Source organism: Diadema setosum, chromosome 17 (genome assembly GCF_964275005.1).
Source record: "Diadema setosum chromosome 17, eeDiaSeto1, whole genome shotgun sequence".
Classification (NCBI taxonomy): Eukaryota; Metazoa; Echinodermata; class Echinoidea; order Diadematoida; family Diadematidae; genus Diadema; species Diadema setosum.
In genome coordinates this window covers 2,433,841-2,458,266 of record NC_092701.1, presented here as the reverse complement: position 1 = coordinate 2,458,266, position 24,426 = coordinate 2,433,841, and the positions used below count along the sequence as shown (strand labels likewise).

General features: G+C 37.8%; 1 protein-coding gene across 1 annotated transcript in view; it reads left to right on the top strand.

The window, feature by feature from the left end:
* Positions 1-19,762, top strand: part of LOC140240405 (valine--tRNA ligase-like) — a 62,517-nt gene extending 42,755 nt beyond the window's left edge. Inside the window, exons 23-25 of the mRNA XM_072320174.1 lie at positions 9,221-9,393; positions 18,815-18,961; positions 19,418-19,762. Coding sequence (XP_072176275.1) covers positions 9,221-9,393; positions 18,815-18,961; positions 19,418-19,492 — 395 coding nt within the window. The 3' untranslated portion in view covers positions 19,493-19,762. The remainder of the gene's footprint in view (positions 1-9,220; positions 9,394-18,814; positions 18,962-19,417) is intronic.
* Positions 19,763-24,426: the final 4,664 nt, after the last annotated feature.

Sequence of the window (24,426 nt, the reverse complement as noted above, 5' to 3'; positions counted from 1 at the left end):
CCTATTTAGGGTTAAAGCATATCTATTTTGGTCTAGACTCTAGACCATGCCTAAATATTTCAATATCATGTGTTGTATAAAACAAATATTCAATGTTTATCATTCGTGCGACGGTACCGAATATTACATTTGGTGCAAGTTTAACCGTTCTATTCAACTCCGCTTCGCGTCGTTGAATAGAACGGTTAAACTTGCACGCTCATGTAATATTCGGAACCATCGCACTCATAAACATTGAATATTTGTATACTAGAGCACGCACTTTAGTGCGTGTTTGTAAAGCTCAAAAATGCGCGGCTGGAACTCCCAAGTTCATTGACCCTACCTGTCAAAATGTCAAAAATCCTTCATAAATTCTCAAAAAATTCTTGGATCACTACCAAAATTTCATCATTTGTTTGTTGTGTCATTCTCAAAATTTTCTGTACGTTTCATCCAAATCCGTTAACTACTTTTTGAGTTATTTTGCACACAGGCAAACAACCAAACAAACCAACGGTAACGAAAAGATAACCTCCTCTCTTGGGGGAGGTAATGATTATACACTGTTATTGCGTGCAAAGCTTTGTGCTTACAAGGATATGTTCATGTCTGAGGTTGTATCTGTGGTTAGGTCTGTGGTTGTGTATGTGTCTGTGTTGGTATTTGTGTTTGTGTTTGTGTATGACAGTATGGGGGCGGGTATGGACAGGTTTGGCACCAATCCTATCAGTTTACTCGTTCTTGTCATCCTTAAAGGGATCGTACAGTTCTGGTTGAGACCTAATTTCAGGTTTCTAACATTTTTAGGTGAGATAATGAGAAATCTCATATGAAATATGAAAGAGCATGCAATTTTATGAGGAATTCAATGTTTATTTGATAAAAATTGGTTTTGAAATGGCCGAGATATCCAAAAAAGAACGATTCTAGTAAAGTGTGGGACCCACACTTTGTAACGATCGCTTTGTTTTACTTTTTTTTTGGATGTTTCAGTTATTCCAAACCCGATTTTCATCAAATAAACTTTGAATTCCTCTTAAAACGGTAGGCTCTGTACTATATCATAAGTGTTTTCTTGGTATCTTGCAAAAATTTAAAAGCCTAATTCTCATCTCAACCAAAACTGTACTATCCCTTTAACTGGATGTTAACAAACACTATACTGTTACCCTAAGTAGGCCCCAATATCCCACAACTGTAGTGTCACAAATGTACACACAAGTAGTTATGTACATGTTTAATGTATCAAGGCTGTATGCATGGTTGTTTTAATGTGTACATTGTATGTACACAGGGTGACCAGATTAATGTAGAACATTCTATATGATATTAGATATCGTACATACAGGCTGACCAGATCAGTGGAGAATTTTCTACGTGGTATACAATGTAGCTACAGTACATGTATACATGTGACAGGAAATACATTATAGCTCACTCAATCTAGAATGATTTAACCCATTCCAGAAAATTCTGGGAAGTGCTTACATATTTGGATGAGTGAGGCACTGTCCCTGTAGCCCAATGTGATTGGTAGTTAATTTTGGCAATGATGTTATGCACATAGTTAGGCAGTGAGTCATCCAGGATTCCTGGAATTTGGACTTGCTAGTATGTTCAGGTATGTGGCCCCAGGTTGGAGAAAATTACAGAATGTACTAGAAAGGGGTGAATGGATAGTATATAAGCTGGAGAAATTCTGCAGTAGGCAGAGTACCCAACACCTCTGCTCTGAGAGTTACGTCACTTCTGGCTCTGAAGCGACTTGTTATAGTCAGTCCTGTGTTACCTGCTGACCTTCTATACAAACTGTGTTTGTGGAGATACGGCCTGGGAGACATTTTGCCTGCAGAGAATTAATTTGCCTATGTTGGAGATAGACTCCATATTTTAGTGTCAACGGACATTATTACGGCAAAGCTGTGACGGGCTGGATTCCTTGCTGGACATTAGAAAGTGAATCATCATTCAACGCATCAACTGGACGTGGTCGTCATAACGTTTGGATTTTGCACGTTTCGCCGTGGACATATATCGTGGACTTTACCCCGGATTTATAACGTGGATTATTGCAACCAGCGCCTCTGGATTTACATCGGAGGAATTATTCATCGGTGAGTCGTGGATTATTCATCTGTGCATCGAACATCGTATCAGGACACTATCAGGGAACTGTAGTGACTTTGTTCTTTAAGATTTGGATGCATGTAAGTGATTCCATGACCGATTTGTAATTGTTTCTATTGATCATTATTGTACTGAAGTGAAAACCGATTACGAGTCTGTACCCACAATATCACTGTTAATAAACCGCCTGAACATTAGTTGATTGTTTCTTTTGTGCGATCATTCTCAGAGTGATTTTGGTCGTAACAAAATGGAAGAGTTTTATATATATAATTCAATTTTTAAAGACAGTTTTATTTTATGATACAGCCCAGCTCAAACTGAATGAGGTTGTTTGTTTTTGGTTTTTGATTTTTGGTTTGTTTGCTTGTTTTCTCACTCATTTGGTCTTTAATAGGAGAAATTAGCATGATTTTTTTTTTTAACTTTGAAAGGCACAATTAAAGCTGTAAAGATGTAAAGATTCAAAGATTTAAAGATCTTTTGCTTCATGATGCTTTATTAATATTGAGCAAAGTATTATGCATTTCTGTAATTCCCAGTTTGTACATGGCTAATACAGTTATTCTGAACCACTCCATCTACAAGATGTATCAAGCTCAGGAGAAACTGGGATATAAAATCTTGTCTCAGAAATTGAGTGGTACATCTTATCAATGATTTCAACAATCAAAGATTGATTCATCGATTGTGCATGTTACCAGCCACATCCTGAGAAATGTTGGTCTTTAGGGAATATATCTCGTGTATTCCCAGAACTTCATAGATTTCAATGCACTGTGACTGCTACCCAATGTTTTGAACTGATTCTCAGTTTAGTCTGACACCCGTGATTCAGGAGTAACTTGCCCTCATGGATACCAACATCTGACTCGTATACTGAATTTTTGTAACAGCTATTTCCCTCAGTGTCATCTCTTAGATTCTGCAGACATCAAGGTTTTTTTTTCTAAGTTTGTCACGGTCAATAACATGTCAGTCTTTGTCACTTGTTGCAGTAGATTTGAAGCGTCTAAATGAGAGTATGACATCATCACAAGCTACATGTATGTCAGAGTGCACCCGAGACACACTCTGAGTCACTCTCTTTCTACCTCTCCCTCTATACCTCTCCACCTCTTCCTCCTCTCTCTCTCTCTCTCTTTCTCTCCCCCCCCCCCCCCCATCTATCACATCTCATTCAATCTGCAAGTGATTATTAGCCAGGCTCCAGGATATTAGCAGTTGGCATAGTAACCACCATGACAGTTATATTTTGGCTTCAATTTTTGATCAGAAAAACCCAATGGAAAACTCCTTTGTTTTTATTGTTTTTTGTGTCTTTATTGTTCTTCAGAGCTTGTTTTCAAATGATGTTTTGTGGACCGCATCCAGGGTCTGATCTCTCCTTCAGACTGCCAAAATTGATCAGAGACCATTACCAAGACTTGAGTTACCTGATGCAGCAGGGGATGGAATGTCCTTATTAGGGCTGTTCCCCTACCATCTGTGGATCTATTGGAATTCCCATGTGTTTGTCTCCCTTCTCATGAACTGGATGACACACACACAGAGGATAGAATCGCATTGTTTTATCAAAGTGCATTGTGCTTTCCATTACTGTGACAGGCAATGTCAAAAAATACCTTTTAAACCAACACTTTGTGCTATCTGTGTGTTTTTTTAGCAGTTTTCTCTTTACAATGTGTCTTGTAATTAGATTTATTCGAATGTACAAGATCTTCAAAAAATGTTAATCTTTATCTTTGAATGAGTTGTATAGCTAAGTATGATGTGATCAGGATCAAATTGAAAGTAGAATGAAATAAAAACGTATATCAGGCACACATTGCTGTTCTTGAATAGATCAGAGAAGGAGAAATTGTTGTCCTTGTCCTTGATCCACTTTCATTGTATCAAATGATTCTCTAAAGTCCACATATCAAAAGCAAGGAACATCAACAGCCTTCTGATGTATTATTTTCATCCCATGACTTGAGATTTTACTATGAATCTCATGTATTTCTCAAACATGCCTAGTTAGCTGTATTGCCCAACATGATTTCACTGTGATCCTTAGGGAGATGTCCTATGTGAGACAATGCTCTCTCTGTGTATTATCAACTCGCTCTCTGTCACAATGTAATAGCTGTCTTGATTTAGAAAGAACTCCCAGCTTGTGAACCCAGCGTTAGTACAGCAAACTGGGCTATTGACAGGAAAGTAAGGATGATACCTGCCATGACATCTGACACCAAGTGTCACATTTTTTCCGATTTGATTCTCCCTAGAAATAAACAGGCAGCTGGTTCCAACTTTGACTGCTAAGTTTGTGAGTGTAGTCATACAAAATATGTAAGGGATTGTGTGTAAGTATAATAATGTATTAAAGGGATTATGCAGTATTGGTGGAGATGAGAATTGGGCTTTTAACTTTTTGCAAAATACCAAGAAAACACTTATGAAATAATACAGAGCATACCATTTTAAGAGGAATTCAAAGTTTATTTGATGAAAATCGGGTTTGGAATGACTGAAACATCCAAAAACAAAGTAACACCAAGAGATCGTAATAAAAGATGGGTCCCACACTTTATTAGAATCGCTCTGTTTTGGATATCTCAGCCATTTCAAAACCAATTTTCATCAAGTAAACATTGAATTTTTCGTGGAATTACATGCTCTTTCATATTTCATATGAGGTTTCTTATTATCTCACACACAAAAAAAAAACTGTTAGAAACATGAAATTAGGTCTCAACCAAAACCATACAATCCCTTTAAGCATGTTGTGCTGAATGATACACTTTTTAGGGATGTACAAAAGCGTGTTATAGACATTTAAAAGACTAAAAAAAAAAAAAAAAAAAAAAACCAGATGTTGTATACCCCATTTTTTTTTCAGGGTTTTGTTTTTTGTTTTTTTCTCAAATGTTGCAAGTCGAGAGCTATTTGTGAATTTTTAAACATGTGAACATAATTATCAACTCTGATCCCATCATAAATGCAATGTACATGTGTATATCTACTCCATGATCATGAATATTGATATGAATTCACAAAATTATTTGGAACTCCCTATTCACAAAATATTAGACCCCACCAAACATATGCCAGCTGAAAATGTAAGAGATAAAAGTGCCACAGGTAATATGCCATAGGTAAAAATGTTATTCATTAATTGATCTATGAATTTGTAATTACTTTAGTACATTATATAATATTTATTTATATACATGTATCTACCATATTTCCACTATAAAACATTGATACAGAAATCTGGTATAGAAATTGATCCCAGGAAAGGTACAATCAAGTTTAATGTAAAATGAGTATACAGTTGTACTACGTATGTACATCTCCTAAGAAGGAGGAGTGTTAAGATGCTAGGGCCTTCAATTTTTGTCTCTTTATAGCACAAGCTATAAAATGTCCTTAATTCCTCTTGATGCATGATTCCCATGCTATTGAGTGACTGAAACAAAACATGTCAAGGAACCAGCCGCCCATCCTACAATAAAGGGTAAGTGTGATCCTGCTGCATGTTTTGTCATCTATGACTCTATGTTAAAGAATTACAATCGTGGCGAGTGGTTTGTGCGGCACGGAGACGAACGCAACACGCTGCCTCCCCCCATTCTGTATCAAATGTCGTGACACCGAATGAGAATAGCGCTGGCTCAATGGGTCAGCGAACACATGCTGGACTCTAAATCACCCGACCCAAAATGGCTGTCCGAGCCACAAGAGCTTCCGATCAGTGCCGAATTGACGCACACTCACAGTGCGCATGCGCATGAAGAGAGGCCAAAAGAGCCACGCGTCTTCTGGCCTCTGTCCTCCAAAAATCACCGCAGCTCGCGTTCACAATGTTTGTGTATGATGGTACACACACACACGCGCGCGTCTCAGTGGCAGCACTGTCCCACACGATAAATGGATAGCACTGCAGTCTGGCATTGCGCAATTGCATGCACAAATTTTGTTTGTTCGGAAGAGTTACACAATAACGTACCATTAGGGGTGATGATCGTCCGTGGGACATTGTCTGTTTTTGTAGTGAGTGCAAAGCCACATCATGTTCATGTTGACCTTGTGTGAATTCAAAAAAGGTACAGACAAACAAACAGAATGGTAGAAACTCATCCAGACAATGTTACTTTGTAAATGTTTTCATGGAATAGGAAGATTGGTTACCATGGCCGGCGCCACGTTTTCAAAAGTGGTGGGGGTGGGGGAGGGCACTTCCGACTTCTGGTGCCACTTCCGGGGGTTTCATCAGCTAACAAGCCAAAAAAAGAAAAGTCTTCAGCGCAAAAACAAAGGCCTTTAATACCACGCTCACACTTCGGGGTTTCTATCTATTTCTTTCTAGTGCCACTTATGCACTTCCAGGGTAAAAAAAAAAGTGGTGGTGGGGGGGAGGGGGGAGCCAAAGTGATGACACCTTATGTATTCCTTTGTATGGTGCAAGGAGTGTGTGTGTGTGCCCCCCCCCCCCCAGTTCCACTGGCCCTGGTTACTACCACGGAATGTAAATGAGATGAGATAATGGTAATATCTCACATGCATCTCTTCCATTAGTTTGTGTACAGTTTTATTCAAGCCGTCATGATCTTACAGTGTAGTTGATAATTCAGCAACAACCTGTAGTTTATTGTCATCATTGCTATAGGTGTTTGTTTTATAAACACCACAATTATTTGATATGGGTTGTTCAAGATTTTCTTCGTAATTTGAATTTTATAAATTATGATAATGATAACAATAACAACCCAAAAGCAACATCATACTATAATTTGAGCAACGTTTGTCTGTCTGTTTGTTCCTCTACTCCTCCCAGGTCCTTGGTCCGATCTCCATCAAAATTAGTAGGTGGATGCAGGTTGACCGCGAAATTGCCCTTGAGGGGTTCATTTTTAAAAGGTCATGGTCACTGGGGTCAAAGGTCAAATAACTAATCTTTGTCAGCTGCAATAATCAAACACCCGATAGAGGGCGCTATGTAGGCCTACTTATATGGGGATTCCCAGGTGTACGCCTACTTATGCTTCTAGCAAGTTTGGCCAAGATCGGACCAAAGAGTAGCGCAAAACAGTTATTTGAACTCCGTTGACCCAGTGACCTTGACCATTTCTGGGGGAATCCCCATAGAGGATTTCTGGCACTCCACGGGTACATTGACTAGTATCCTCAAAACATGTAGCCATGAAGTTGTGTACAATCAAACCTAATTCAGCTTTCTAAATAGTTTACTGGTATCCCTCAAATTTTTTATGCTGCATTGTTAGAGTTAGACCATGTATTACTGAAGCCATTTGAAGTAAATTCTGTCAAAGAAAACAAAATACAGGAAGTATGACCCACAGAACCAGACATTGATAAGGACTTATAATCAGTGATTCCGTTTTGATAAGAACTTATCATGAGTGATTCTGTTTTAGATCATTGATTGCATTTATACATGATTTAAAGGTAAAACATAATTCCTATGTCATTGCACAACTGTTGATTTTTGCTCTGATATAGAGACATACATATATATAAATGTGTGAAGGAAAGCTGTGATAATACAATTTAAATTGGGTAATGACTGAAATGCAAAATATGGCAAAAGTGTTGCCATCTCAGAGCATAATCCACCATGGTTGCCATGTAATGTTGTATTAATAATCTATAACATTGACAACATACTGTATACACCGAATATTTCGCAAGGTTTTTATTTTCGCGAATTTCGCGAGTCGGGTGCTATTCGTGAAATTAAAGACACGCGAAAATATTGACTCTGATCCCGATGTGAATGTGACGTATGCATGTACACTTCTCTGTTCAGTGCAGGACTCCACGATCGCGAATTTAAGCACTCGCGAAATCATCAGGAATTCCAGATTTGCTAAAATTTAGACTCGCGAAATATATGGCGTATACAGTATTTCGGGCAATATCCATCATGCAAGAGTGCTGCATGCAATTCAATACTACACTGTACTGCTTGGATGTGATTTGATCATCACTTACAAGTACATTGTAACATTCCATTGGCGGATCCAGAGGGGGGCACACTGGGTGCACTCCCTCTTTATTTGTTGTTAAAACAAAAGAAATAAAAAGAAAAACGAGTTGAAACCCAAAAGTGGCACCAGAAATATTGTTTGTGCCCCCCCCCCCCCCCCCCTTACGGAATTCCTGGGTCCATCCCTGCATTCTAGCTACCCACGACTGAATGGGTAGGCCACTTCAGCAATAAAAGTTATGTTCAACGATTTAGATAATTTTAATACAATTTTGATCTTGAAATACTGCAAAACAATTCATTATCCTGGCAAATCATATCAGCCACACAGTTTTCTTACTAGAGCCTTTGATATACTTTTTATTGCAATTAGCATTATTCCAAATGGTGGAAGATGAATTTTGAGCCCTTCTGAGAATTACATTTTAGCTTTAATTAAAGGGAAGATAAACCCCAAGAGCAATGTGGATTGAGTGAAAGCAGCAACATTAGTAGAACACATCAGTGAAAGTTTGAGGAAAATCGGGCAATCGATGCAAAAGTTATGAATTTTTAAAGTTTTGGTGTTGGAACCGCTGGACGAGAAGACTACTAGAGGTTATGACGTATGAGTGGACAACAATACCAAGAAAATATAAAGAAAATTCTACAAAAATCCATTTTTCATGAAAATTACAAATTCCATCAACTTGATATTGACATATGTTAGGGGTAGCAATTATTCCCCCTACTTTCTGAAAGAGGTTGGTCCATTGCTCTTTCATAATTCTAGAAAAGTGAATTTTTGTTGAATTTCCTTTATATTTTCTTTGTATTGTTGTCCACTCATACGTCATATCCTCTAGTAGTCTCCTCATCCAGCGGTTTCAACACCAAAACTTTAAAAATTCATAACTTTTGCATCGATTGTCCAATTTTCCTCAAACTTTCACTGATGTGTTCTACTAATGTTGCTGCTTTCACTCAATCCACATTGCTTTTTGGGTTTACCTTCCCTTTAAATAGGATGGATTTGTGAAAGTCTCTTTTACCTCTTATCTGCTGGTATCTATGTCTGTCTCTCTCTCTCTCTCTATCTCTTTATCTCTCTCTCTCTCTGTCTTATCTCACCATTAGTGGGTATTCTGTGCAAAGATGAGGGAGTAAGTACCACACTGGGAATGCTGAAGGAACCACTTGCTACTCTAGTAAAGTCTCCGGCTGTGACAATTACACATGGTGAACACCCTCCTTCTGGTAGTGCTGCACTTGCTGTGGGAAACAGATGTACAGTTTACCTACCTCTCCATGTAAGTCAAACCCTGTGATTGGGCAATTATCTAGTAATGAAAGTGATGATCATACATTCCTGTTGTACTCAAAATAGCATGTTATCTTGGGAAATACACTTTACTGCCCAACATTACTGTCTTGGGTTTGTTTGTTTGTTTGTTTGTTTTTTAATTTAACTGCATGTCATGCCATGTGCTCCTCTTTTGTGCTTGTATTCATTCTTTGGTTTATTCATTTATTTATTCATTCATTCATTCATTTATTTATTTATTCGTTTATCTATTTTTACATAGTACACATGTTTTGGATGACATCCACATATAAACATTTTTTTTTTTTTTTTTTTTTTTTTTTAGATAAGGACATCCCAAACATACTTCAGATTTTTTTTTTTCATAATATTTGTTTAAGATTCATTGATGAAGCACAACCATAGACACCCATATAGGGCGCTACACTTTGCATTAACCCTATTCTAACTGGGGGGGGGGGTCAAATTGACCCCCCCCTCGACATTTCGCGCCACCATTCCGCAACGCGCAAAGATTTTGCCGCGGCGTTTTGTGACTTTTTTCATTGAAGTCTCCCGCATATTTTGAGACCAAATTTGCGACGTCCGGGTACACCGTTCTGAAGTTACGCAATGTTTTGCATATGCATGTCAACCCAAAAACAGCTCAAATTCATGATTTTGTGTGCAAATCCAATGCAAATTGTGTTTTTTTGTTTAATTGATATGAATTGGATTATTTCAACTTTTAACCATTGAAATTAATCAATTCTATTGTAGATCAGCTTGGAAAAGTGCCTGCAACAAATTTTGGCAAAAAAACAATAGAAAACAAAAGGTCGAAAAAACAATAAAATACATAAGAAATTAACAAAACAATACAAAACAAAAGAAACTGACTTTGATTGCGCTATTTTTTTATAAGAAAATTGTTTGATATGTCTTGAGGAACTCTGACACAAAAATTTAGCAATCCTTCAATCTTTTTAATGGAGTTATAGGTGAAAATATGATTTCATGCGTTAATTTGCATAATTAATTTATTAAAAAATATAAAATCAAACTTTTTCTATTGTATGACCATATAATCTTGTAGTTGACATCCGGCTCTATGTACAGGCAAAATTTTGCGGCGATCGCGCGATCGGCGGCCGAGATCTGAAGGGGGGGTCAAATTGACCCCCCCCCCAGTAAAAACTTGGTCTCAAATAGCCCAGTTAGAATAGGGTTAAAGTAGACCAGAAATTACCTAATATACAGGGTGGCGCAGAAAGAATGGAATGCCTATGATCTTGATTTCAGCAATATTGTTGCAAATATGTCATTATATTGCATACTATTTGAAAGGCCATTCTTTTTCCAATACAATGACACCAAGCTCTTTAATTTTGGTTTATGTGTTATGATTTTAGGACCATTTTGTCAACCCCTGCCATTTTCAAAATGTAATCATTTTGCACTCTCAGAGAGACCGAAACCAGAGACAGTTTGGCTTGCCATAGAACCAGCAGTGTTCACAATGTGTGGAATGTGGGGCGGACGGTGTGATTATCATTGTCCGTTACCATTGTGAATGAGATGACCCGTTGGGCTTATTGAGATGCTAAATTTAGTTGGAAAATAGCGAGGTTTATTCAAAGGCATGCTTGGCTGTGATGCGAGTTCATGATTGGTTTAGGAATAAAGCCCATACTTTTGATTAAGTGTATTATTGATAAATACAGTGAGAACTGAGAATATTGCTGTGTCGGTTTACAATTGAATTAATCTATGATCTTCATTATACTTGCTTTTCTCTGTAGTTTTAATTCATCTGAACATATACAGGTCAGACAGCTCTGATTGAGAATTTTTAAAATCGGTCAGGCACATTGTTAAATCATGTCTTTGAATTTCTTGTGATTGCTCAGAGACAATGTAATTTCACAATAGACGTCTCAGAGTCGTAGGCTGGCAAAGACATCTCTGCAACTAGCAAAATCTGGAGTCGCGAATTAGCTTCAAGCCCGATGAGATACCTGTTAATTCATTCATAAACTGACACAGCAATATTCTTTTGTTAATCTCTAATATTTGAAATTAAAGATCTTAGGTGTTCCATTCTTTATGGGCCACCCTGTATAGCTACATAGTTTACATAGAGCAAGTGAGATTAATTATTGTAGTCAATGCACTATGTGAAGGGTTTGAGTGTTGATCCCATGTATTATTGTTTAGTTCTGCCAGTGAGACATAAGCAGCTCTAGTTTCTCTGTCTTTTACTTTGTCTGTGCTCATATGCTGAATTATTGGGGTATATTTTGTTGACACTAACTTTGTTTATAGTGATAGTGTTATTATGAGATAATGAACATGAAAGCAATTGATTTACATTGTACAGTCTGGTGTGTTGTTAGCCCAGCCCTCATGATTGTGTGAGGATACATATTATACAGAAAACATGCTTCTCCTTGTACTGCTATTGGAGTGGGATAGGGCAAGACAGCTTCTAGATCTCGATACTGAAATGGGTGAGGGCAAGGCAGCTTTTAGATCTCCTCAGACAATGTACAATGTGCGATGCCTCCTAACCTTTTCTAGTGCTACAAATAAAAACTCCAATGTTTGCTTCACTTCTTGTGATCTCTATCTAAAGGATGTCTAGTAGTTCTCAAGGGCTCATATGGACACATTCATGAAAATGATTTGCATTTTCAGCATTAATCCCAGATTTTGGTACATTGTAGCAAGGATTATGATTGCCTCATTTTTGTCTGGAGGCATTATTCACAGTAAACCAAATGTTACAGCAATTGCCTTTTTTTCTGAGCAAGAAGTGTTTACATGAGATCACTGTGGTGTATTCTGTGGTCACACAGAGTGAGAACAATGCTTTTTTACTGGTGATATTGTGGTTTGTATGCTTAATCCCTTAAGTCTCAGCTTTTAATGTGTGTCAAAGATTACCTTATTCAGACTAGATATTTCCAACATATCATGATGTAACCTTAACCACTGACCTAAGAATCTCTTTTGAGTTTTTCCTAGAAAATGAGTTGAAACACATTAAATAGTTTCTGACAGGTTTAGGAGCTGTGTTAGGTTTCCCTTACCATTCCAGAGATCATCACTGTTAAAGACATGTCTGGGGGATCTGACACAAGATTTGTGGCATGTTTTGTGGACCAATATCATGTTCTGCCAGATGAACTCATGGAAGAGGAGTATTTCCTGCTGGTCTTGATCTAAAGATTAGAATTAGGAGACCTGTGTCCAGGGACCTGTCTGCACGTAGTGTGTTGCAATGAAACCTCTTGCAGTCAGTGGGATGTGAATGTTATGCATTTTTAATAGATAGATAACAGGGAAGCAGACCAAGTTTTGTGTACCCATTAGGATTCATGTCTCACCCTTTTCTAAAAAGTAATGGTCATGCATGCCACTATCAATTCTTTGTATGAAGATTGCAGGAAATTTAGGGCATTCGTAGAACTGACAAGTAACTTGAAGGAGGCTTTCTTAGTTTAAACTCTGTGATGAGGGATGCTCTTATCATTTATGCCATCTTGATATACATGTAGAGACATATCACAGAAATTATGGCAACATACAAACGAGGGGTTACTGCCATCATAAGCTGAATGAAAAGACAGGAATGTCCTTGAAGATCTTAATGTACCATACATTGTATGTCCCCCAAAAATTACAACATGACCCTCCGCAATGATATCTTTAAAAATAGTGAATCAATCCAAATACAAATTCAGGGTATGAAACTATAACTCATTGCCCACATCTAACAGAAAACTCCATTGGATTTGCTTCAGTGGTCAAAGAGAAATGAGGAATTTTGTAAAGGATGTCAAGAATCTCTTCCCTCCAAGTTCCGTCTATTGCATTCACACACAAAAGCATCGAAGTGCTAAACTTGGAAGAATCAGACTCATGACATGCTTTACAACTTTTCACCTTTCTCTGTGACCGCTGAACCAAACTGAATGGGGTTTTCTGCAAAATAGAGCTAAGATGTTATATTTAAAGTCCCTGAAGTAGCATTTAGACAGTTTAATCATATTGGGTGTTATCAATGCGAAAATTCGATTGTAATTTTTTTGGGGGACATACTGTACAACATTTCATCTCATCTTATGCAGTCTAAATACTCATAACACTCATTCATCATCCACTTTACTGCTCTTTTGGTGAATAATTTGCCTCACCAAATTTGATTATGAATTGATGTACAATCATTCTAATATGATTCTGTATGCACAGTCTGGTGAGCCTCAGGTGTTACTTCAGGTGATAGGATGCTGTATTCATACTCTGGTGATATGAGAGAAGAAAACACTCTCATTGCATCATATACAGGGCTTTTTTCATCTTTTTTTTTTTAAACTCACCTGAGCTGAAGGCGTAAGTGAGCTATTGCGATCACTCATCGCTTGCTGTCTGGTGTCTGTCATCCATGGTGCCTAAACTTTTTACATTTTCATCTTCTTCTTGAAAACCCCATGATGGATTTTTACCATTCCCAGGGGGATAGGATCTCAGTTTGTTCAAATAATGGCCACCATGCTCACCCTGGAGGCCCAAGTGACCTACCACCCCCTGAAATTGAATCGTTAAAACTTCTTTGTTCATGGCAGATTTAGGGGTGACTTCCCCTCTCCCCTCCCCCCTGTTCAAATAATGGCCACCATGCTCCCCCTGGAGGCCCAAGGGACCTACCACCCCCCCCCCCTCCCCTGAAATGAAGGAATCGTTAAAACTTCTTTGTTCATGCCAGATTTAGGGGTGACTTCCCCCCTCCCCCTCCCCCCTCCCCCCCCCCCCCCCCAAATTGAGGCTAATCTTCACATTTACAACTTCTCTGTGAAAATGCATGGTTAGATTTTGACCAAATTTAGCGAGTATTATCACCCAAGGGGGGGGGGAGGGGAGGAGGGATGCTGACATCAATTTGAAGATAAAACGAAAAACTAATTGAACGGATGTTAAAGTCGTCATTCTAAGCGTCGAGGTTAGCAGTGCATCCTGGGTCAGTCTCCATAGAGACTGTCAGGTGGGAGGGGAAATAAGATTGATGTCAAGGATGTTTTGGTACAATTCTACAGCTTGTATCCAAATTTAGATCTGTTTGTTCTAAACTATTTGCTTTCTAGGATCAAATCTAAATCTGTGAAATATGAGAGGGTTTTTTTGTGTCATGTTTTGAACAATGAAAAATATTGTTGAAGGGTAGACTGTCGCTAGATTGGCAAGGTCCCAGTTCCTTAGGAAGTTTGTGTCTCTAGCTATCCCTGACATCTTGAAATGTATCTAAAGACCCTTATCACTGTTTTGGTTTTCAGGAATGTTTTCATACTCTACATGCATGTATAATGACATAAATGATGATTTCTTCTGAATGCAGTGAATTCAGAGAGACTGGAAGTTACTCCTAACCTTGCCAGTGTTTTCATGGTTTAAGTTTTCATGGACAATTTGATTGGATTTTCACTCAGTTGATGAGATGCTATAAAAGATATACAGATAAGGACAAAATGTAACAATTTGCTGGAAAATGTGACACTCTTGGTTTGCTTGTGAATCAAGGGTCAAAGGTTACATGTAGTTAACACCATTTTTAACTCTCCAAAGCTTGATTTTAAGTGATCTGTTTTTATCACTCTGTGTTCATGGTCTGCCAACTTTTACCATTTTTTCTTCTTCAAATTCTGTGATCAGTTTTTTTTTAACATATTGGCAAGGATAACTCCAAGGATAAGAGATACAAAGATGATTAAGTGATACAAACTTCATAGGTGGTCTGCTTTTGGATCCCAGGGGCAAAGCCCTAAGGCCTGAAACTACATCAATTTCAAACACACCCAGATCTAGGAGAACTACAGTGAAGTGATGTTGAATTGAAATACTTTCACAGGTAAAAAATAGAAGCGGTTCATGACAGGGGGAACTGTGGCCTTATATGGGTTGAAAGGGATTAATTTGTACATAAATTACATTGTAGAATTACAAATTATTCACAGCTAACAACTGCATAATATTAAATTCAGTACCAACATGACAGAAAGGTCCCATCTTAGGAGGATAACAAATGTAGTTTAAGTGATTTGTGAATGCCTCAATTGGTAACAGCAATAGTTCTTATGGCTTCTGGAAAGGTGCATGGTATATTTACAATTTAGTAAGAGTAGGGACTCAGCAGCTGGGGCCACATTGAAAAGCTTGAATCTTAAATCTCAGAACTAGTCCTGCTCTCTTCAGTGAGGCTAGCAGAGATAAATCTGTCAAGGGACCTCATATTGCTAAAGGATTGCATTAGGCGTTTTCACATCAGCCCGATAAAAATCCAAGCTCGAAATATTTTCCGCAATTGCGAATTAGAGCGCTATTTCATTTCTTATTCACATCAGACCGAAGAGGGGGTAGCCCGAATAGTTAAAAATTTTAAAATAGCTAATTCGACAGCTGAGTATGTGCAAACAGCATCAGTAATGTGTGTGGCCTCTCAAAAATTCTTCATGATTTGTGTGCAGTTTGCCTCGATCGATCGGGTCACACACGCTAGGCATGATGGGATGCATGGCGCTAATTTCTCGAGTCGTTTTCACATTATCAAATAGCGCTCTACTATCCTGCTATTTCAGAAATTTCCCGAGTTGGAGTCGAGAAATTTTCTCGAACAGCGATACAATTAGCGCGCTGATTTGTGTTGACATTATCAAATAGCGCGCTATTTCGCTATCGGGGAAATTTCCCAAGTCAGAAAATAGCGCGCTATTTCGAAACATCGGGCTGATGTGAAAACGCCTATTGTGACAAGTTTTGGTTAAATGCGGTTGTGTTTAGTTATAGTTATTTGTTTCTCTTTGTTTGTTTACATATTTGTGTGTGTTTTTCCAAGTGTGATTGTTGTGTATTCCTTGTTGAATGAATGAATGAATAAATGAATGAATGAATAAATAAATAAATGAATACATAATTGAATAAATAAATAATATTAAAACATTTGGGTTGTGACACAGTATCATGAAGTTTGACTGTGAAGACAAATGAATTGGGAAGAAGTGAAAATGCACTGTAAATAGGTAGTTGTTCACAAAATAATTATCTCCAATTTGATTAGCACCATCTTGTGATCAACATTCCATATATCCTTAGTCTGATTTCTTATCATGTGACTGTGCATCACAAAACCAACAATAAGTAACATGCTTTGATTTTATGTGAGGACTCAAAATTGTTCAATGGGTCAACCTAGTCAATCTTGAGTTTTTCAATTTTTCTGAAAGAGTAATTCTTCTACATTATTCTTAAGTTTGGGATCATAGAATGAATCAGAAATTGTGGTATTAGCAGTTTACCTAGAACATGTTTTTTATAAAATAGTGTGGTTACTTATTTCTTAGAGGCCCCTTTTCATTTCTTAGAAACCCTTTACACACTCCTCATTTCCAACTCTGATTATTTTTGTGATAATCACTTCTTTGTTGTTGCTGTGGAGTTTTACATCTTGTGTTTCCCCATTAATTGCACAAAGCATGGTTTGGTGAAGATTAAGTACTTGAATAGACCACATACTTTAGAGCCTCTTTTATCAGTACACAGTCTTCCAGAGTAATAATTTCTTTTCAAGATATAGGTAGGTTAAGAGAGTCCATTTGAATTCACTTGAAAATTGGTGCATCATTTTAAGGCTTACAGTCTGCAGCTTTTTCAGCATCTGCTCTGAGATTTTTCTAAAAATCCATGTCTGCCAACTTTTTGTTGGTTTTGCGGTGCAAGGTCACATCAACAATTTTTTTTTCTACTGCGTGTTTTAAAGTTTTGAGATTGTATCATGCATTTTGTCACGAGAAAATAAGAGAGTTTGGGTTGCCTTTGATTGCATTCCTTTCACCAACTGTAGTAAAAAATGTTGTTTTTTTAATGATGCATGTTGTGATGACTTTGCAAAAAATGGCTTATAATCTGGTAAATAGAGGCAATTTTCTTTTTTTACTGTTTGGTCCCATGTGCCATAATTATATCCTTGATTTGATGTAGGAAAGCCAAAGGAAGTCATGGTCTGTTGTCACGTAAGGAGGAAATTCGAGATACAGTGACATTGAATGTCTCTTCATACCAAATCCTTCATGAGCAAATATCTTATCTCATCAAATTTGGTCAGGAAACAATTTACTTTCTTTAACCCATTCATGACTACTTTGAGGTAGAGATCAGATATCAGATGTTTTAACCTGTTGAGAACGAGTCCAGGCAGGTGTCTATGGGAAATGCATGTTATATCAAAATCAGGCCATCCTCAATGAGTTAGATGTACACCATTTTAATAATAGATGACATTTATTGAGTACTTAATATGGACATTTCTAAATGCATTGATACAGAACTGAAAAGTTGAATTAGAATACAGAATCATCATAATTATGAACGTTGTGGTATGTAAACATAAAAGAGAAAACAAAATATTATTGATGAAATACTTGAATATTGAGCATCTATTCAAACTTGACTTCACCTTGAACCTTTTGAATTGTTCCACAGAAATTGAGCAATGACATAAAATGCCCTATCACTAAAACGGTTACAAGTGTGAGGACCCAAAGTGGTTATAAGTAAGAGGACCATATAATTGCAGAGTAGAGGGAAAACAGAGAGATAGGGTTGAAGTGGTGGAGTGGAGAGAAATCTAGTCTTTGAGACCAGATAGCCAACATTATTATGTACCAGGGTATCTTATTAATTCTAAGAAGGACGTAAAAATTTATGTTTTAATTTATGGGGACCCAATATAACTCACAATAAAAGAAATATATATAATACATTACATCCTTTATATTGTATTTTTCTAAACAGAAGGGAAACATGCAAGTATAACCAACCAACCCTTCTTACCCCTTACCCCTTCTTACCCCTTATGACTTTTTGCGATGTCTCCAGGCTGTAGCAGTGTAAGACTACAGTGTACTTTATGTCTGTCGAGGTGAATTAGTGTAAAAGGCTCTCTCTCTGTTATTGCTCACTGGGAAAAATGATCTTGTCCCATCTGTGGTGTGGATATTACAGTGGGATATCTTGCCATGATGTTGAACACAAACTGTCTTTTCCAATACACTCGTCTCTTTGTTTTATAGTATTCAATAGGAAATCATGATTATGTTTCTGATTTTTCCGTAAGATTAAGATTAAAATTATTTTACATGTGTGTGACTAATACACACTGTCTGACCTACCTGTATCCATGTTTGCAATGTTTGGTAAAGATGAGCTTCAATCTTCAATTTGTGTAGGTGCGTTCATTCCTAAACATGTACACCATCAATCTAAGTCAATCTTCAAGGAAAACTGGTATCAGATGTAAATGCATTCATTCTGAAGTCAGTCTGGATTACTCAAAAAATCTCTAGAAGCTTTTAACTGTGGTTTCATGTTTCATGCAGGATACAGCTGACAAGAACACCAGAGAAAGGCTGCAGGCTCGCTGCAGGAAAGCCCAAATACATCTGGCAAAACTGCAGGCAACAATGGCTGTGCCAAACTATAACTGCAAGGTGCCAGAGACAGTTAAACAGTCACATCAAACCAAGGTTAGTACATTGTATTAGAACTGTCAGTCTATTGTGGATAGCAATGAAGAGATTAAATGCAAGGACTGATTTTTCAATTTTTATAAAATTTGTGAGATATTTGAGATTGAAGCTGCTAAAAAACATGGAAAATAGTTAAAATATATGCGATTATTCAATATCTTCAAAAATTATTTTGTTACGTATCTTTTGAAATGGCATTTATCCATTCTTGCAATCAAACTCTTCAAAATAAGAGTGTATGTGTGTGTTCTCCTCACATATTGGTGTTCATAGAGGAGAAAGTGAAAATCATATGTTCCGTGAAACTCATCCCAAGCCCACCTGTTTACCCATCCAGGTTTCTATCGATGGAATCCCAAGTGGGACAGCCTAGCATGCTGTTCAGATTAAATCTGTGTCATTGTCATTGCCACATTCTTTTTCTACCATATCTTTGTCTTCTCTGTGATACAGGTGGAAGAACTTGAGGCAGAAATCAGCTCCCTGGAGGAGCTCCTCTCATCCCTCTCACAGGCCTCCTCATCCTGACGTCAATTTCCCCTCAGCACTAGTCTTGGTCTCAGACCTGTCTCTATCTATTATCATGAAGCAAACTAGGGAAAGTGTGGAGTGCCCTTCCTTTACCTGCAGCCTCTCATAGGTTCTCCTTGCCAGCAAGTCAACATTCTTAGCAACAAACATCTGTTAACCTGATATTGTCAGCAGCTATTGTGTTTGGTGTTTGTGCGATGAAAGGGCCTACAAGGTGTGTAATGACAACAATAAGAATTGTTCATTCAGCGACAAAATCAGGGCAGGACATTAGGGTCACATGCCTTCCCTCTACCCCATTTTTCTTAACTCTTCATGTGCAACGGTCGCACACCCAACTCAGTCACATTTATTCTGCTCAAACGCACAAACCCGCCCAAACCGATTGATAAATCGCCAATTGCCACAATACAATGAAAGCATTTCTTGCGATTCCTTTTCTCTCACATATAGCTTGCATTTTATGTGGTGCTTGACTAGCAAGCTGGTTCCCTACTGGATTTGCTTGTGAATTCAAAGTTTCTGTCACTGTTTTGTGTGCAAAAGTCATGCCTTTTCAGTAATGTAGGTACTGGGTATTTGAAAGAAAAACAATCATAGATTTGCCATACAATTTACATCAAAGAAAAACTTGGCAGTTTCTCTACACCTTTGCTCACTGCATCAATTCAACAGAAATCTGTAAAAGTTACATAGATGTGAAAAACAGAATGTCCTAAGAATGTCCAAAGCATAAGTATGTTGGTGTCTCAGAATAATGTGGCACACATGAGATTTCCACCATGGCACATAAAGATTTATTACCTTCCTGTTTTAAATTGATAGCCATCAAACATTCTTTGATGAACATCTCTCTTCTCACAGACAACTCTATGAATAGCACATGGCTGTACTTGAGTGTTGGACAGACAAGATGCCAGAAGTCAAATGTATTTAATGATTTCTATTGTCACTCTGATGAAGCATTGATGGGATTCTAGCTGGCTTTACATGTTTGTCATAAATGCATGTAATAAGTGTGTGTACAGGGAAAGAGTGTGTATATCTCCAGAGCTTCTCCTTGCCTAAAGCTGCATTTCACAATGTTCCCAGCAGTTCATGGCAGCCCTGTTTGCTTGAAATGTAGTTCGCTGTGAGTAGACTCTCCCGAGACATTCTCCTGTCCCCCCCCCCCCCTTTGCATTCCAGTCTTGTTCGTTCCACTCCTCGCCCCAGTGAACATATAGTAGTAGCTATCAAATGCTGTTCTCATGACATCTGGTCAGGCTACACTATCAAAATTCTCTGTCACGTTCCTCTACAGACTGCCTCCAAGTTTTGTTTTGGCCTATTACATGCTGTCGTGTTCTGATATGTTCACTCCATTTTATTTTTGCATATGAGATTCCCCTTTAGTACTGGGACTGGCAAATTTTTGACAGTTTAACAATCTGACACGGCATCCACTGCAATCACGACTTGTCGCGTCTAGCTACGTATCTCGTCTCAAGGCGTTGTCTCACATCCATCTCATTTTGTCCACTGTGGCCTGAAACATGACTGCTGTGGCCACTGGGAACATAGTGTAATATTATACAGCATTAAGTCATGCATCGTTTAAATGCCTTGGCAAAATGTGGATGGTAGCCGCAAAGGATCTGTGTTCAAATCGTTAAGAATTCTTCATTATTGGCGTACACTCAACAACTTCCCCATGCTACCATGTTGGGGGGGGGGGGGCACAAGGGATTCAGTATGACAACATTTAAGCTATAAATAGACCAGCTGTTTGATTGAAGGAAAGGAAGAATTTTCATCTTGATAAAAATCAAAGTGACTGTGTTTTTAATGTATGCATTTAGAAACTGTCATATTGTGTCCATGATTGTATTGTGAAAAATGAGATGAGCAGAATAGACAATACAATTTAACCACTGATAACCAATATGTGAAGACTTTTTTAACTTCATTTCCATTTAGTTGAGATTGATGTATGTTCAATAATGAAGACAAAGTGCCTAGCAGGCTGATTCTAGACCACTAATGGATGTTATCAAAAAGATTAGACACAAGAAAGGCCCTCTCCCATGGCTTGTGAAGTCTGAAAAAAGGACTTGATGATGAATTTGAATTGTCTAGAATTCATTTAATCTTTCTGGAATCTTACTAGGCATATATAGGGTGATGTGCTTTAGCTTCAAAGCAACTACAGTATGTACAATGTTACATGTGCCATGTGGTATCACATGAAAGTCTAAAAGTTTTAGAGTGCCACCTGTTACAGGGTCCCAAGGCTATTAGTATGATGCATAAGTTGTTTGGGAACCAGAACAGGAAAAACAAGCCTCAAAAGACATATTATGTTCTTTTTGTCGTTGTTGTTCTTGTTGTTGTTGTGTGTTTATGTTTGTGTGTGTGTGTGTGTGTGTGTGCACCATGGGTGCGTGCGTTTGTGTTTTGTTTGTTTGTTTGTTTGGTTTTTTTTAATTTTGTACTTCTTTGTGGGAGAAGTATTTTAGATGCTGAGATATTAGGCTGTGTGTGAATGAGGAGCCAAAGACGTTGATAATTGTCATGTCTGATGGAACATAAACTGACCAGTTTACTTCCTGTGAGATTTCTTACAGCCAGCCGGCAAAAATTAAACAGTGTATCATCCATGTCTAACTATGTTCATTTTTTAGAAGAAAAAAATTCTACTCTGTGTGTCAGTGTATGGTGACAGATGTACACTACTTCATTTATTAAAGTCAGTCTGTGGAAATGAGAAAAAGCCCTGGATCTTTGTCTTTTCATTACAAACACCTACTCACACAATCATAAATTACATGTATGTATATAATTATATGTATATTCACTCTGTATTTGGCTGTGAGATGGATATACATTAGTGCACAGTGTGTAAGGCACATTATTCATAAAACATCTTAGCTATGTGTAACAAAGGCTATTTACACAGACTTTAAGTAATATTTTATTTCCCAACATTTTATACGAAACAAATCCTTTAAATACCCTTCTCAAGACTTGCACAACAAATATCTCTTAATTTCTGTTCCAAATGTCTTGATTTTTCATCATGATTTTTTTTTATCTCAACTTGCAATCTTGTATGTTCAGATACACTCATTTGTACAATAAATGAATTTGCAGTCACAGATATAAGTCATGTACATCGTATACACAGATTGTATCAGACCCGACGGTGGTTTTCAGAGACGATGTTCCTTTATGGACACCTGTTCGTTAGCCACTGCCGTCTGCCTAACGTGATCAACGCGTGATTCACCTCAGAACCCACCTCGTGGAGCCAGACATAGTACTGGAGGGAGTTCCCCGACTAGATGGAGTCCCTAGCTCTCTCTGATCGCTCTTGCCTCTAGGAAGTCATTCATTTAGACTTGAAGATAAGAGATTTAGTGTCAAAATAGAAGTTGACATAAGAGGATATAGAAATCGACATGTGTCAAACCATTAAATAACAGTGGTACATTGTATCTCGAAAGCATTTTTTTTCCCCAGCTCAGTACGACAGCGTGTTGTAGATATCAGTACGTATAGCGTATGGTAGATATCACCACGAAAACCGTGCGATGATAATTTCTAATTGATTTTCATTGTAAGCGTGAAAAATCAGCATTATTTATGTGTGTATAGCTTTATTCTAAGTTTGGGTATTAAGAGTAGGCCTATGAAATTATGAAATATTATCGCAGCATTGATCTCTCTTTTCGTGGTAGCAATATTTTACAAGAAATACAGGCCTTTCTACAACATGTACTAACATTTCATGTGGCCTCCGTATGTGCCTCCATGTGTAACTTTTTAAAGTAAACTGAATGTGCCACACTACAGCGATGAAATTTTGTCCCGAGTTACGTAACGGTAACTAACTCCTCCGTAATAAGACGGTTGGATGTGGCCTGCACGTGCCTATCCGCATGTGAAACTGTTACCTAATCGGTCTTTCCATCTTCTGTATTTTAGTCACGTTAGCACGGGCGTACGGTTGTTTTTTTTTTTCTTTTCTTTATCCATTTCAATTTTCTGGCTTTTGATAGACGCCGATCAAAAAACCCCTATTCTTTGAACTTCGCCACTTTGTATTTCTACTTTTGCTCTCCTAGTTCGCAAAGTAGCTTTTTTTCACGCGTGAATGTTTTTTTAAGACGAAAATCTTTTAGAGGTATGCAGTCTTTTTTTCTCCATGTGATGCACATCTCTTTGTACAAAACCGCCTATACGTGTCAAGGTATTTCATTCATTGAGGTACAGAATACACTGCTCAGTCATTTGAACGTCAACAGACCATTTATCTCAAGCCACATTCCTTAGGCCTATCATTTGTCTAGCCTCCATGATGTCAGCATGGCATCAGCCGTCTCCTGGACGATGTCCTAAACGTTTGTTACCATATCTAAGCATTTCAGCAGCTTTTTTACTACATATCTAAGCATGAATACTTGGTGATTCTCAAAGTGAAACGTCAATATCTTTGCAACGTTTCTCAGCATTCCCGTAACAAAATCAAACGAAATGGGATCTGAAGGCATAGGCCTATGTTTAAACACGATGTGCACTAAGATTCCCACGCATCAAAGTACAGTAATATCTATACGATAATTTCGTGCATATCACATCGTGTGTAAGGTGTCATACATAGTACACGACCTTTAATATTGTTATTTGAAATTTGAGCTAGTGGGCTGTTTATTCCCCTTTTTTCAGTTCAGTGACATTTATTTCCAACAAATCTTGATAATCAATATACGTAAATACGGATAACAATGCGATCAATTTGAACTGTCTGGGGAAACATCTCTAGAAGAAGAAAAAAAAAATCTGACGAGTGTGCCCTTAACGTAAGTGAATTGAGATAATACTATGCAGGAAAAGAGACAAGGCAGAGACGAAGACAGGATACTGAAAAGTAAAAGTTCAATCTGAGATCA